General features: G+C 43.3%; 1 protein-coding gene across 2 annotated transcripts in view; it reads right to left on the bottom strand.

Moving 5' to 3' along the window:
• The window catches only part of BNC2 (basonuclin 2), a 332,447-nt gene that overhangs the window by 279,944 nt on the left and 38,429 nt on the right, over positions 1-14,074 (bottom strand). Inside the window, exon 2 of one of the 2 annotated variants that reach the window (XM_030885344.2) lies at positions 8,767-8,850. The exons of the other annotated variant lie outside the window; for it this stretch is intronic. Coding sequence (XP_030741204.1) covers positions 8,767-8,850 — 84 coding nt within the window. The remainder of the gene's footprint in view (positions 1-8,766; positions 8,851-14,074) is intronic. 2 annotated transcript variants of the gene reach the window in all.

Genomic DNA, 14,074 nt, shown 5'->3' on the forward strand with positions numbered 1-14,074 from the left:
TATATATATGGGACACAGATACAGGAATTCATTAATTTTATGCCACTTAGGAGAGCAATAATAGTAGTTAAGTAGATGACCAATGAAGGGCCTGAGTATATGTTGGGGCACCCAGTTCACACTCCAAAAAAACAAGTAAAGGCGAAACACAGAATTAAAGTTCAGAAGACTGCTTTTTGTCCTGTACTAAAAACATTTCAAAAAGAAAACTTGAAGCAACTGCTGAATGTCCCATAACTTTACTATTTATTTTGAGAAACAAAAGCACTATAGAATACAGTGATTTCTCTCAAGGAAAGAAAACAAAACACCAATATCTTTCTAAATTTTTTTTGTTCACCTTGGACTTTTTATTCTTGGGAAGAACAAAACTATAAACTGCTTTAAAAAGAGTAATATCTTGATATGTGAAATTCTGAGGAAAAAGCTAATGTTTATCTGCATTTAAAAAGCTGTTTCCAGTCATCAGAAATTAATAAAAATCCACTATAACATTAACAAAACTGCATTCAATAATTATTTGCTGTGTGCTGGGCACTGGCTTACACATATGTACTATCTTGTTCAATTCATACAAAAATGCCAAGAGTTACAGATTTTAAGAACCTGCATTATTCTGTTGCACCAATTAAAGAGAACGGCAAAGAATAACAACAGGAGCAACAGCTTGACAACGGGTTATTCTGTAAGATGCCCATGTCAACAAGACTCAAGTTAGGAAACTAAGAGACCTCAGTCATTCTGCCTTCCCTCCTGAACAGAAGTAAGACAGGTGGGGGTCAGTTAGACACACGCACTTTCAGCTGACTGCCACCTCCACAGTTTCACTCAGGAGTCCAGAAAAAGGGGGAAACTCGCTGAGTTTCTTCATTCAACTTCCTTTTCCTGGTTGCCCCCCACCCACCCACCCCAAAGTTATGTGAATTTATGTAAATGTTTAATTAAGTTTTGCAGTCTAAGTGATCCTGGACATTAACTTTTCAATCACACGGAAACTAAAAGACTAGACGTGAGAATAGAAACATGGTTCATCTCTACCTCATAACTAGCTGACGAAGTCGGAGAATGAGAATATACCATACATAATGAAAACTAAAAGCAGGTACCGCAGGAAGAAAGAAAATAAACCAAAGAAGGGCAATGCTGGGGCTAGGGGCTCAAGACACAGAGAAAGCATGGGGGGGGTGGGGGGGGGGCGGGGAGATTTCGCAGAATGGTGCCATCCTCCAAGGCTGGCCTGAGCCCTGAGCTTGTTTTCTGATAAAAGAATCCATTTTCTCCAATGGTTAAATAACAATAATAACATGTCCTATACTTAAATACTCTCATTTTACATTTAAAATCCTCATGCTTACTCTTAAACAAACATCTATGTCCACAACTTTGTTTATGAGCAAAGGCAGAAATGTACTTCGGGACGTACACACCATTGTTCAGTGAAGTGCAGCGCCTCTGAGCTCTAATAACATTGCAAAAGGCTGGGTCTTCCCACCGTGCCTGAAAAATTACATTGGGGCTCCACCTTCACTCACGGTGCAAAATCTGTTTTTCACGCCCGTGCGCTTGAATTTGGTGTCTTAGAGGGAACTGTGCGCGCTAGTAATCTCCTCTCGCCAAAACTAGATGTCCTCAACCTGAAGAAGACTGTGTAGATGGGCTCGGTAAGGCAAAAAGCAATCAAAGGGTGGCCCCTGGCAGGTCACCAGTGAGACATTAACCCTCCAGCCGGCAGGCTTGTCAGTTCAGCACTGGCATCTCCAACTGTACTCTAGCCAGACAGAGCCCAGGAAAGGGCAGCTGCAGCATCAATCCGAACAGCTTCCCAGACTGAAGAACCAGGCCTCTTACCTGGGGATTGGCTTCTTTCAACCCACCCACCTACCAACCTTCTCTGGGCCCCAGCACACCAAAGAAGCCACCAGCCCATATCATCCTCTTAAAATTACTGGGAAGTATTTTATCTACAAACATATTAACTATTACACCATTTTCAATACATCGATCCTACAAATCGAAACACTTGTGAGGTGGTTCAACCCGAGGTCATCACCACATGGCAAGGTGTTTCATTCACAGTATCCATCTCACTCCTACTCTCGAGCTACTATCATTCTACTTATTTATTTATTTACTTGCTTTCTACAAAACGGCACACAGGCTGCTAGACACATGTGCATGGCAAATGGAATCTGAACTTAGCTTAACAGCCTCATTTATTCCTGATGGTTTAAATTATTTCATCACAATTAATGACACCCCCTCAGCTTCCTGTGCCGTGCTGCCAGATGTTCAGAGACCACAAAGCCACTCTCTTCTTTGACGGCTGGTGACAAGTCGTCCTCTGAAGGACGTTCCCTAGGTGCACGGGCCTGATGACACCTCCATTGCTTAGCACCTCTCGGCCTCCCCAAGTAACCATGGTGAGGGGAAAGCAGGAAGGCAGAGAAACCAGCAAACGCATTAGCCAGTGCAAATTGTGTGAAGTGATCTCAACTCGCAGGAACTTGGCTCCTGCCACAGTAGTTCCGAACCCTGTTATTTTATGAAAGAGCTCTTCGCCTCCAACCTCCCAACCATTGGCATCTGCCAACGTGCCCAGCATGGCGTCACTCCTCAGAGAATGTCAGAGCACAACACTAACCATAAACTTTTCCACGGCGGGCAATCTCTCCTCGGTTTGGGTAGTCTTCAATGGGGATTGTTGTTCATCTTATCACCATCCAACAATGCTCAGGACCACCCCCTGCATGGGCTGTGTGAAATCGCTGTCTACTTGCCTATCTGTGTTTCTCTTCCACCCCACTCAATAAGCACTTCCCCTAGAAACACACAATATTTTGGCAACTTATGGTAATCAATCGTACCCTTTGATCTTGGGTGTGTTTGCATTTATTTCCTATGGGGGCTGTGGGCTTTCCATTTGTGTTCATTAGGGTTTTCGCGGTTGCTGCCGTTTTCAAGAACATATTGGGGAAGGGAGGGGAGACTTCCTATCTTGACTCAGATATGGCAGACTGAAAGATATTTCTACTAAACACAGAATTTAAACATCAATATTAGATCTATCCTTTGAATTTCAGATGAAATTCATAGTAGCTAGGAGGTACCAGAAATTATAAACACTTGCATTTTTACAATGAGACTCCAATACTATAGCTCTAATTTGAAAAACATTTCCATCAACTAGAAAACATGTGGCAGACATTTTATGTATTCTTTTTTAAAAGTCTTTTTTTTTTTTTTATAATGCTGATCTTATTCAGGGACTAAGAGGCCTGTGGGTTTGCCAAAAAGTGTAAGAGGAAAACAAAAAGGCCACCTGTGTCAGCCCACCCTATAGTATGAACATGAGATATAAGGGCATTTGGAAAATATTTTTAAGCTTAGATGAGAAGGGAAAAAAAATCAATATCAATAGAGATTCCAAACAGATGCAAACAGCTTCTGTGTGTGGCTTACACAGGCTGAATTCAGATGCCTCCAAAGCCCAGTGTACTTTCTCTTTACAAACTACGTGGGGTTAAAACTAAAAGGTCATCTGTGTCGTCTTTGACAAGGGACACAAAACTCACTGTAAGTTAATCAAGCCAAAGGAGTTGTATCCAACCTCCACCCCTACTCCCCACCCACCCCCACAGAGAGTTCTGTTCATCTTTAAAAAATGAGGACGCAATTGTTACAGGCAGGCCACAATGAATATTTTGACAGTTGTTTGTTAAAATCACTTTAGCATAAAATCCTATGAAATCTCCAGCTCGGTTTGGAAAAAAAAACAACTTCAGAACTGGGACCATCTCAGGGAAGCCGGGAATGGTAGCATCCTTTGCAGCAAGCAAACAATAGCACTCCCTGAGTTGGGTCCGTTTTTCCATGCACCCAAACGAACATGAAATCGTTCCATTACCAAGAGGTAGATAAGTAAAATAAACAACTAATTTCAGACAGTGAGGTTGGGAGGGAGTCATATGGACCTCATTCTGTTGTCTCCAAACACTTTATTGGAGGGGGAAAGGAGCTGAGTAAACTCGAAGCTCTCATGTAGGGATGTATGGCTTGTGTGTCCCTGGCAGATGTGGAAAGGAGATGAAATGGGCAAGGGGGAATCAAATATCCCATCGCTGCAGGTTTGCTCCGGGAAAGAGAGCTGCAAAGATCTCACATCTGGCAATCATTTGTCAATAGCTGGAAAGAGAGCGGCAGGAAACTTTCTGGCTCTTGGAGAAGATGAAAAGACAAAAACCATGTGTCACACACACGCACACACACACATACACACACGCTGCAGCGGTACAATGACTACTACACTTATTCTCCCCACCCCCTGCTCGGCTACATTTAATGATCTTCAGATAGACTCTACTCCATGGTCAACAACATGCAGCCACTTGACTTGTTAAAGCTGCAGTGTGTGTACATTCTTCAAATAAACCCCACAGCTGATGGTAGAAAATCAGTCGAGCATAACCCGTCTGGTACTTTGGGCAGGAATCCTTGTGGTTTAGCCAATAAACAGAATCTGAATGAAAGACATCACAGTAACTAGACAGTAAGGTTTTGAATAGTTCCTAACCTGAAAGGGGGGGGGTGGTGCATTGGGGAAGGCCACAGGAGTGACCATAGATGTCAGACTAAGGATCCTCTTAGATCATTCTACCTGTTCTGCATTCCTGTGGGCCACAAGGTCATCTCCTGGTTGGTTGGTTGGTTTTGGGGGAGGATGAACTGATAATGGAGGAAAATTGTGAATGGATTTTGAAAGGAAACTGCTAAAAACCATTGCGCTTCTAGGTGGGACAGGGAACTTCAGATTCTGTTTAATCTACATTGGTGATTAAACCAGGGGTTTGCTCCCACCAATGCGAGTTCACCAGAACGGTCTGCTCCCTTGCACCAGATTTATCACAGAATAAAAGTTTTGAGATACCCCCTACAAAATTAATTAAACTCCTTCCAAATCACAAAAAAATCCCGATCTGTTCACAGTGATAGATACCCTTCAATGGGTTCCCCCTTCTGCTGCATTTAACGAGCAGCAGACGCAACGTGCATCCCTGTGTGCCTGTAAGTGAATGCTGCAGGTTGTTTAATAACCTGGCAAATTCACAGTAGCTTGTCAAATTATTACAGAAACAGTGTCATCACTAAACAAGCCTGATCACGGTTAATTACAATGCAGACCAGAGAGCAGCCACAATTGTTCATTAATTATAGGAAGCACCTCATTTAAATTTTATGGAAATTTACACTTGCACCCCAGTATGTCTGGAGAAAGGGGGAAAAAAGTGATGCTTCACACATTCACAGAAGACAGAAGTCTGTGGTTTATGAAACACCACAGTAAATGGTGTCTAATCTGGTACTGAAATATTGGTTCTTTATTTACTGTAATTTTCTAAGCACTTCGGTGGTGAGACATACCAAGTCAGACCCCACATTTTCAATTCCCAAGCAAAAAGAGCACTCTTGCTGGGCTAATTGAAACAACTTACTACAGGATGAAGCAAGGCCAGATTAAGTAGCTTACTTCTGAATGGCTGAAGTAAGTTGAAAGCAGCTGGCGGGGGTTTAACTGAACAGAATCATTTCTTACAAAATGATTGCATAAGGCCACACGTTTCTCTAGGGTTACTATAAAATGGGCTCAAACATAAAAATTGTGAGGATAGAGCAAGACTGGACAGAATTTCTTTCAATCATACATTAGGTCACTATGAGTTGGAACTAACTAGATGGTACCTAACAGTAACATCTATCAATTAAGGAGTCCTTGGCTGCTCAGACAAGGAAGAGGTGAGTCTTTCAACTACTGTAGAGAGTTACAGTCTCAATCAAATTCACAAGGGCAGTTCCACTCTTAGAGGGTGGCCATGAGTCGGACTCAACTAGATGGCAGAACTGTTTGGTTTTGGTGGCTCAGGGAAAGCTCGGTAGTATAAACCCACTTGGAGACTCCACAGTACAAAGACCTGCCATCTGCTCACCCACAGAGACAGCTGTCAGCCCAGGAACGCCCCCTGGGGCAGTCATGTTCGGCGACATAAGAGTCACCAAGAGTTGAATCCCTCTAGGGCACCCAATGACAACAACGTACTAACCCACCCACACTAACGCACAGCGTTGCATCTACTTCAAAACCCACTAAGGAATAGAAAGCGAGAAAGTGAACCACAGCTTTGCTGCTCCACCATTTCTCGCAAGCAAGCATTAAGGCGTGCCTTTGCAGAAGTCAGTGCACGAGCAGCTCAAGGATGACCGCATGCTTTCATGGGAGAATGTCAGGGAATGTGGATTTTGAAATGATAAAGTTGCTAAGAAGTTGTAAATTTTCAGGGATAAAAGGTGAATCCTTAAAAGGAGATAAGAGCGGGCAAGGCCTCCAGCAGTCATGTGAACTCATGTGCGCAAAACTCTAAAAGCACACCAGACATTGCAGCAATGTGCCTCTCAAGGATCATCCTTTGTAAGCAGGGATTTGGGGGGGGGGGCGCCCCGAGTCGCGGAGTACAAGAGGCAATTCTCAGGACCGTGTGGCCAAACAGCAAATCCTCCAGGGTTACATTGCGTGCTCTTGGGAAACCTGAGCTCCAAGCACAGCTCAGGCTCTGGCAGTCCCTGTAGGAGTTCTAAGGTGTAGAGCGGACTTAAAAATAAGAAACAGCTCATTCCCTAGGGGTGGAGCCAAGACACATGCCAAGGCAAGAATGAAGGGAGTCCAAACTGAAAGACCATCCCTAAAGTTGTTAGCTGATGACGAACATTTTATCTGTTGGCTTTCAAATAATAGGGATGTTTACCATACATTTCCAAATTCATTAAAACCAAATTTAAGAAGGAAGAAGTATAAAACAGGAAGAGAAGTAGAAGAAATGATTCAAGGGAGTCTCTGTGAACCTGCAAAAATTCCCAACAGTCAGCCAGCTTTTACCAGATTGAGCCTTCCCAAACAGTTCACCAAAATGCCAAGACAGAGCGATGGTCTCAGAAGAACGAGAGCCAGGACCTTGCCCAAGAACTCGATCTTCATTGCAAGAGCCAGACTTCACTGTCAGCTCCATAATCTACTTCTCTACCTTCCGAGCAGAATTTCACTCAAATTAGGCCAATGGTGTGTGTGTGTGTGTGTGTGTGTGTGTGTGTGTGTGTGTGTGTGTGTGTGTTTATTCTCCCTTGCTATATCAAAGTGATGTCAATGGGTGTGTGTGTGTGTGTGTTTATTCTCCCTTGCTGTATCAAAGTGATGTGCTCCATATATCTTTTTCAGTTTTATTACACCCTCAGGCCTGCAGAACTCATCTCTCCTTGCGCCCTAACTCTAGGTTCAAAAACACATCATCCAACACAACTACCCATGACAGAGCAGGCCAGGTGATATATCTGAAGAACATCACTATCACTCGCCCCACCCAAAGAGTTCAAGGGTCACACTACTCTCCCCCCGTGGTCTTCCATCACTCGGCATTCACGTGTCACACACAAGCTGTTAGCTCTCGAAGCCTGGGAAATGCATGAGCCTCTCTCGTATGTGTCACACCTGCTCCTCTATTGTAGCACAGCCATGCACCACCCAGACGGCATCAGCTTGTGGCCCAGCGGAGCCCAGGTGGCCTTCCCCAGGCCAAGAGCAGGTGTGTAAGAGATGGCCTTCCCTTGGAGTGCCATCAAAGCAGAAACCTCCTCCCGGCACCACTTCCCACCCATGGTGAAGAAGCTCATTTTTAAAAAATGGTTCCCTTTTCTCATGCGGGGTGTCTGAATCAGTGAACACACAGCGCTCGTCCCATGACAATTCAGGAAAGGATGTCCAATGGAGTTTCTTTTTAAAAACTCAATTAAAATTCCATTAAAAAGAATGCATTTGGCTCACGCTTAGGGGATGCCATCTGTGTTTTTAACTCCAGCCATTGTTTTGGCACCACTGGCATACACATTCCTTACATATGACAAGACACATGAAAGTGGGGACCAGCCTTTGGCCAAGGTGCCAGACTGTGCCCTTCATCAAAACAGAATTCCACTCCAAGCCAGGAACTGCACGTGTATTTAGTCAACCAACCTTCTATTATATTACTTTACCTATCACCCGGTCTAGGAAGAGCAAAGACATCTATCCTACTTTTCCGTTAACATGCCCAGCTGATTGCTGCTGTCCTTCGGGTGTGGGAGACCACAGTGCAAGCAGCAAGTGTCCTGCAGGAAGCACAATGCTTTGAACGTGAGATGACCTGACCTTTACTGTCTGCTGTGTGCCAGGTCCTGTGCTGCATGTTGCACATGCATCCTATTAGTTAACCTTCATATTTACCCTCAACGCTTCATAAATGATTAGAAATCCAAGGATCCACTGATGAGCAGAAGCACTAGGCCCTGAAACATTCACCTCAGGGAGCCCTCCCTGGTGGGTTACAGAGTAAAACTGCTCCACGGGGTTTTCAGAAGCCGCTCTTTCTAGGGAGGCACCTCTGGATGGATCTGAAAAGTCACACTCTCCGTTAGTTGTGGATTGCTTTCCAGGAAGCACCACCCAGGAATGTGTGGGGTTGCGTGAGATGCCTCACGCCCACTTTGGTCAACAGGGGCAATCATCCTTGCTACACCTCGTTCTATCAGCAATGGGTCACCCATCCTGGTGAAATGGGCATTTCACGAGACAAAACACTACACATCAATCCCTCTGTTACACATTCTGATGGAGAAGAAAAACAAGGCCTCCGGGAACGAAGGTCACTGTCACACCACCCCCACCTTATAAAACAGTAAGACTCCAACCTGGACATCCAGCCTCTGCTCTGGTTCCTCCAGGTTTGGGCAAAACTCTGCCCCCAGCACTCTGCCAGCACATGCCACTGGGACCTGGGGGAACATGGTCACGTTAGATGCTGGGTATGGGGGCTGTTGAGAACTGCACACAGTCACAAGTCACCCCGGCTGAAGCAGTGACAGCCCAGCGGTGGCCTGACTCATGCTTTAATGCTTACTATGTCAACTACACTGGGGAGATCATCAATCACATTTATTAACCTCTTGTTGTTAGATGCCACGGAGTCAAACCCCACCTAATGAAGACCCCACACACAGATGAACATGTAATGCTGCCCAGTCCTGTACCATCCCCCCACGATCAGTTGTATGATTAACAGAGTTTGAGGTAGATCCCACCCACACACACCCCCAGTCCCCCCCAAAAGTGATTGCAGTCCTTTCTTCCTAATCTGGAAGCTCGGGTGGAAAAGGTGACCCATCACAGCATTACCCAAGTCACTACTGACAAAGAGGTGGTACCTGGGCCAGGTCTCCTGCCTAAAGGGAAAGATTTCCTACCACTGATCCCCCAGTGTCCCCATATTTACTAACTGAATGCCAAGGAGGAAAGGACTACTATGTAAAGTTTGTGTTGCTTTACATCCACACCATTTACCACAAATCACACATCTAATAATATATGGGTGGCCAGGAGGAGGAGGGTGGCAGATAGAAAGGAAGAAAACAAGAGAGGAAAAAAGAAGAGGAGAGAAAACCTGGAATCTCTGCTTCACGTTCTTGACAGGCATGTTTTCTCTGTCCTTTTGTTTCTTATCTGAGAAAGGTTAATGTTGCCTCCTGGGACGCCTGAAGTTCTTTCCCACGTTTGGATTCCAATGTACTGTCCCTGTCCCTGATGGAGGATAGCAGTGACCAAAAGAACAAACCAAACCACTGCTGTCCAGCAGAGTCCAACTCACCGTTCGTCTTTCTCCCACGGAGGAAGCAACTGGTGAGTTCAAAACGCCTACCTTTAGGTTAGCAGCTGGGTGCTTTGACCACTGCGCCACCAGTGCTCTTCATAGCATCCCAGGCCCCACTGCCGTCTAGTCAATTCTGACTCCTCGTGACCCAACACCGGATGTCTGAGGCTGAAAATCTTTATGGGGTCTTCGTGGGGGCAGAGAGCCTCATCTTTCCCCTGTGGAGCAGCAGCTATTGGCTTCAAACCAATGACCTTGCAGTCATCTGTCCAATGCTTACCCACAGCGCCACCAGGGCTCTTCAGCATACATAGCTTTTATCTTCACTAAGTTATTTGACCCCTGTTCTATGATGTTTAAGTCTCTCTTAATGAAAATAATACCAACAGAACATTACAATTCAGTGACGTTTCCTTCTAGAATTCTTTATCAAAAGCAAATATGAAACTCTTTCCAAACCAATTATCTATTTTAATTAATATCATCCTTAAATACTATCTATAGTCACTAGTTTAATTCATTTTAGATTTTCAAGATGAATCAAAAGCACTTAGATTATACAACATTTCTATTTAATTCCTCTCCATCACACCACAATTACTTCCAAGCATGTGATTTTCGTAGAAATCCTATATCTACCGCATGCACCATCCACTCAGCTCCACCACACAGTCTCCCCTGGGTATCTTGTTCTGTTGGCATCTCACTCCAGTGTCAACCTTCTGGGCTAATCAGTTCTCTCTGTTCAGAAAAGTTCTCAGCCAGTATGCTGCTTGATGCCTTACAAGGTGCTGCCTTCTTCCGTTTAAGCCACAAATCAGTTCCCTTCTCTACACTTAACAATAACACAATAGATTTCACTTTGCAAGTTCAACTACTTAAAATATGGCATCCAATTAGGCATACAAAGTCTTCAACCATTTTTAGATGCAACATGCCAGGTCCCTATTCTTTCTGGCTAATTCCATAAGGCACACTGGTCAGAATAGCCTCTGCCTTCACAATCAGTGAATTTTCACCAGTAGAGTCCATGAGGAAAAGGGAGGTCACAGTTACTGACCACTCACAATCTTCCTGTCACAGTGTAAGTGTTTGCATACAGAGTCTCTCATTTTTCCTCTATCATAGAAGACGTGAACATCTCCATGTTGCATACGAAAAAGCCTACAGTAGGCAAATACAGAGTTGAGTATACCACACCACATTTTCCAACAAATAAAGCATGCATGTTAGACGGGTTGTGCGTACTCACACTTCTGGTACAATGGCCTACTTACACATTACTTTCTTCCAGAAGTACATCACCTTGCAAGTTTTATGTGTGGGTGCATTATTTGCACTCACACACACAAAATTTTGGTAAGTTGCAAAGCCAAGATTCAAACAGAAGAAAGGAGAAAGATGAAAACATATTACAAGGAATTAATTAAAAGCAAGTAATAGTTGTGTCTGGTGGCATTCATGCTAGAGGTATTTGTTGGCTTCCTAGGACAGAAATGGGGCAATGAAAGCCGAGACAATAAATTCTGCAACAATAATTTTTCCCTAAAGGGGTAAGAGAAGGATTTTTTAAAACTTAATTTTAGAACACTCCATCCATATCAAAAACAATATGCCATTGCTACACCTTTCTATAAAACCGTAATACACGTTTCATTAGTGACTACTTCACTAATGAAAGCTGAACCCCTCAGCAAGTATATATACATATACACACACACACATTACAGATTTCATGTACTGCAAGGCGGCATGTCATGTACACATAGCCAGTGCTCATTTCCTGTACTGTTTTTTGACAGTGTCACTAAGTTTCTGGTTCCGTTTTGCCCTCATTGTCATAGAATGCAATTTATAAACACTCCTGAGGAAAGAGAAAGTCTAACCACAATTATACTCAATTACAACTTCAGGCACACTCACACAGTTCCTGAAAGAAAACAAAAAGGTCCTGTGAATGAATTACAAGGAAACTGTGCTAGTCTACCCTGTTTCAACAATTTTAATTACGAAAAAAGAAAAATAGATTACATGGACGTGACTAGCACTTTAAAATTTAGAATCCTAGGAACTCAGAGCTTGGGGGGTACAACCCATAAAGATCCAGGAATGTGGATGTCCATAATTTATAGAAGAGTTAACTATGATTTGCGGAAATTAAGTGATTTATTCAAAATTACACAAGTAGCTGGTAGCAGAACCAAGATTAAAACGCACAAGCCCAGACTCCATTAAAACACAGTCTTTGGGTGAAGGAATAAGATCAATTTAAACAAAACTAAGATTTCAAATTTTGTCAAAAACCAATCATAGAAAAATTGAGCACCGTTAAATTGTATAAAATACATGGTTACTCATCTCAGGAAAATGAAATACAAACAGAAGCTATGCTTTTAGAGTTAGTTTCCTATCCCACCACAAACAACTTCACTTCACTTCACATAAAGTACTGTGTCCTATCTCTGAAATAAATGCCAAAGTATGTTATTTAAAATTCTCTCTAGATATTTCAGAACTAATATCTTATGTACATCACCATGGTCTGAAAAGGATCACATTTCATGCTGAATTATCACACACACACCCCATATATTCCCATAAAAGCATATGATAAAAATTAGGATTACAGTCATCTTCCTATCTCCCGTAATTTCTGGCCCTTACTCATCTCTCGATATGATTCAGGGAGGCGGGAGGGGGCACACATTTAGGAAGAAGTAGAACTGCTGGGTCACAGAGTTGAGTATTTTTGGTGTTTTAAAAAATTGTTGTCCAAATATATAAAACAAAACTATCACCAATTGAACATTTTTGCATACATAATTCTACGACATTGATTCTCTGCCACCCATCATGTGGTTTGTCACTACCCTTTCCTAAATTATTCTGTCACCATGAACAGAAACTCAGCAGTCCCCTAAGCAATGATACCCCAATACAAGTGTCCACCCCGTCCTCACCCCACACTCACCCACTGACATCAAGTCAATGCTGACTCACAGTTACCCTGCAGCAGTGAAACAAAAACAAAACAAACCACCATTGGACCAACTTGAGCTCCTATCAGCTTTATACAGGGCTTCTGAGGCTGCAAACCTTGAGGAGGGCAGATAGCCTCCTTCTCCGGCAGGACCGCAGGTAGTTTGAGTTGCTGATCTTGCAGTTGGCAGTCCCACAGCGCCACCAGGGAGCCTTCTCCCCCATGGGAACCACTATTCCCTAAACATAGCTCTCTGCATTGGCTCATTTCCTATCAAGGGGAGCATATAGGCATGACCCTGTTGTGACTGACTTATTTCATTCAGCATGTTTTCCTAGATTCATACATGCTATATAGCATGTATCAGGACTCCATTTCTCTGTGTCTAGAGTAATATTCCACGGAATGTATATACCACATTTTGTCATCCCTTTATCTCTTGAAAAGCTCTTCCCTGGAATTAATCTTTAATAGTTTATAAACTAAAAAGATGAAAAAAAGCTAAACAACTGGAACATTTTGGGTGTGTACTCTGGTGTGTATTTGGGGACCTAGTGCTTGCTATAATAGCTCTATTTTCTAGGTGAACATTCAGGTACTCAAACCAAAATTGCAAAGCAGTGATCAGGTTGGATACTAACAATACCACTTACCCTTCCTTAATGTTCTATCTACGGCCCAAAGTACGCTCAATTATCAAGGGAAAGAATGTTCAAGAGAAATGCATGCTATAGCCTCTTCTCTCACTCATCAAAATGTACCCAGGAAAAAAACAATGGATAAATAAGTTCATAACCAAATTAGTTGTGATTCAATGCACCTCAGCCTGACTTTTGATTTAGAAGTCCTGGTCGGTCGTTAGTTAGCAAGCTTGCTAAAGGCTGTTCAAAAGCAGACTGATGGCATGTAAGTTGTACACACAAATTCTTTACTTCCTTATTACTACTCCCCTGTGAATAAGAAAATAGGATGTCCTTGGTCTCTGTTTTCGCTAAAGTACACAATTTAAACTGATTTTGGGATATCTGATCACCCCACTCTCCTTTGTCCTAAGGTCGGTTTCAACGCCTCACTCAAAGGCAGTTTTCCAAGAGTTCTTCATGAAGTGGCGACAGCAAGTGGTCTTTACTCTGAGCAACCTTCGTGAAGCTATGGAGACTTTTGTTTTTACCGCGCTCGTATCGTAATAAAAAGCTACGTCTAGAAAAATAAAAAATGCTAAGAGAACGGGCTGCCATGTCTAAACAGGCGTAATTATGGGAAGGTAACTGTCTCATAGTCATCCAAATGTCACTCTGCTGGTGCTGCAACAGGAAGCCAGAGGCCTGGGAGGGACCTTCCAGACTCCCCAGGGTGAGCCGGGGCTGAGTGC

This window comes from Echinops telfairi, unplaced genomic scaffold (genome assembly GCF_000313985.2).
Source record: "Echinops telfairi isolate 266 unplaced genomic scaffold, ASM31398v2 ScPeMD7_25;HRSCAF=90, whole genome shotgun sequence".
NCBI classification, from domain to species: Eukaryota; Metazoa; Chordata; class Mammalia; order Afrosoricida; family Tenrecidae; genus Echinops; species Echinops telfairi.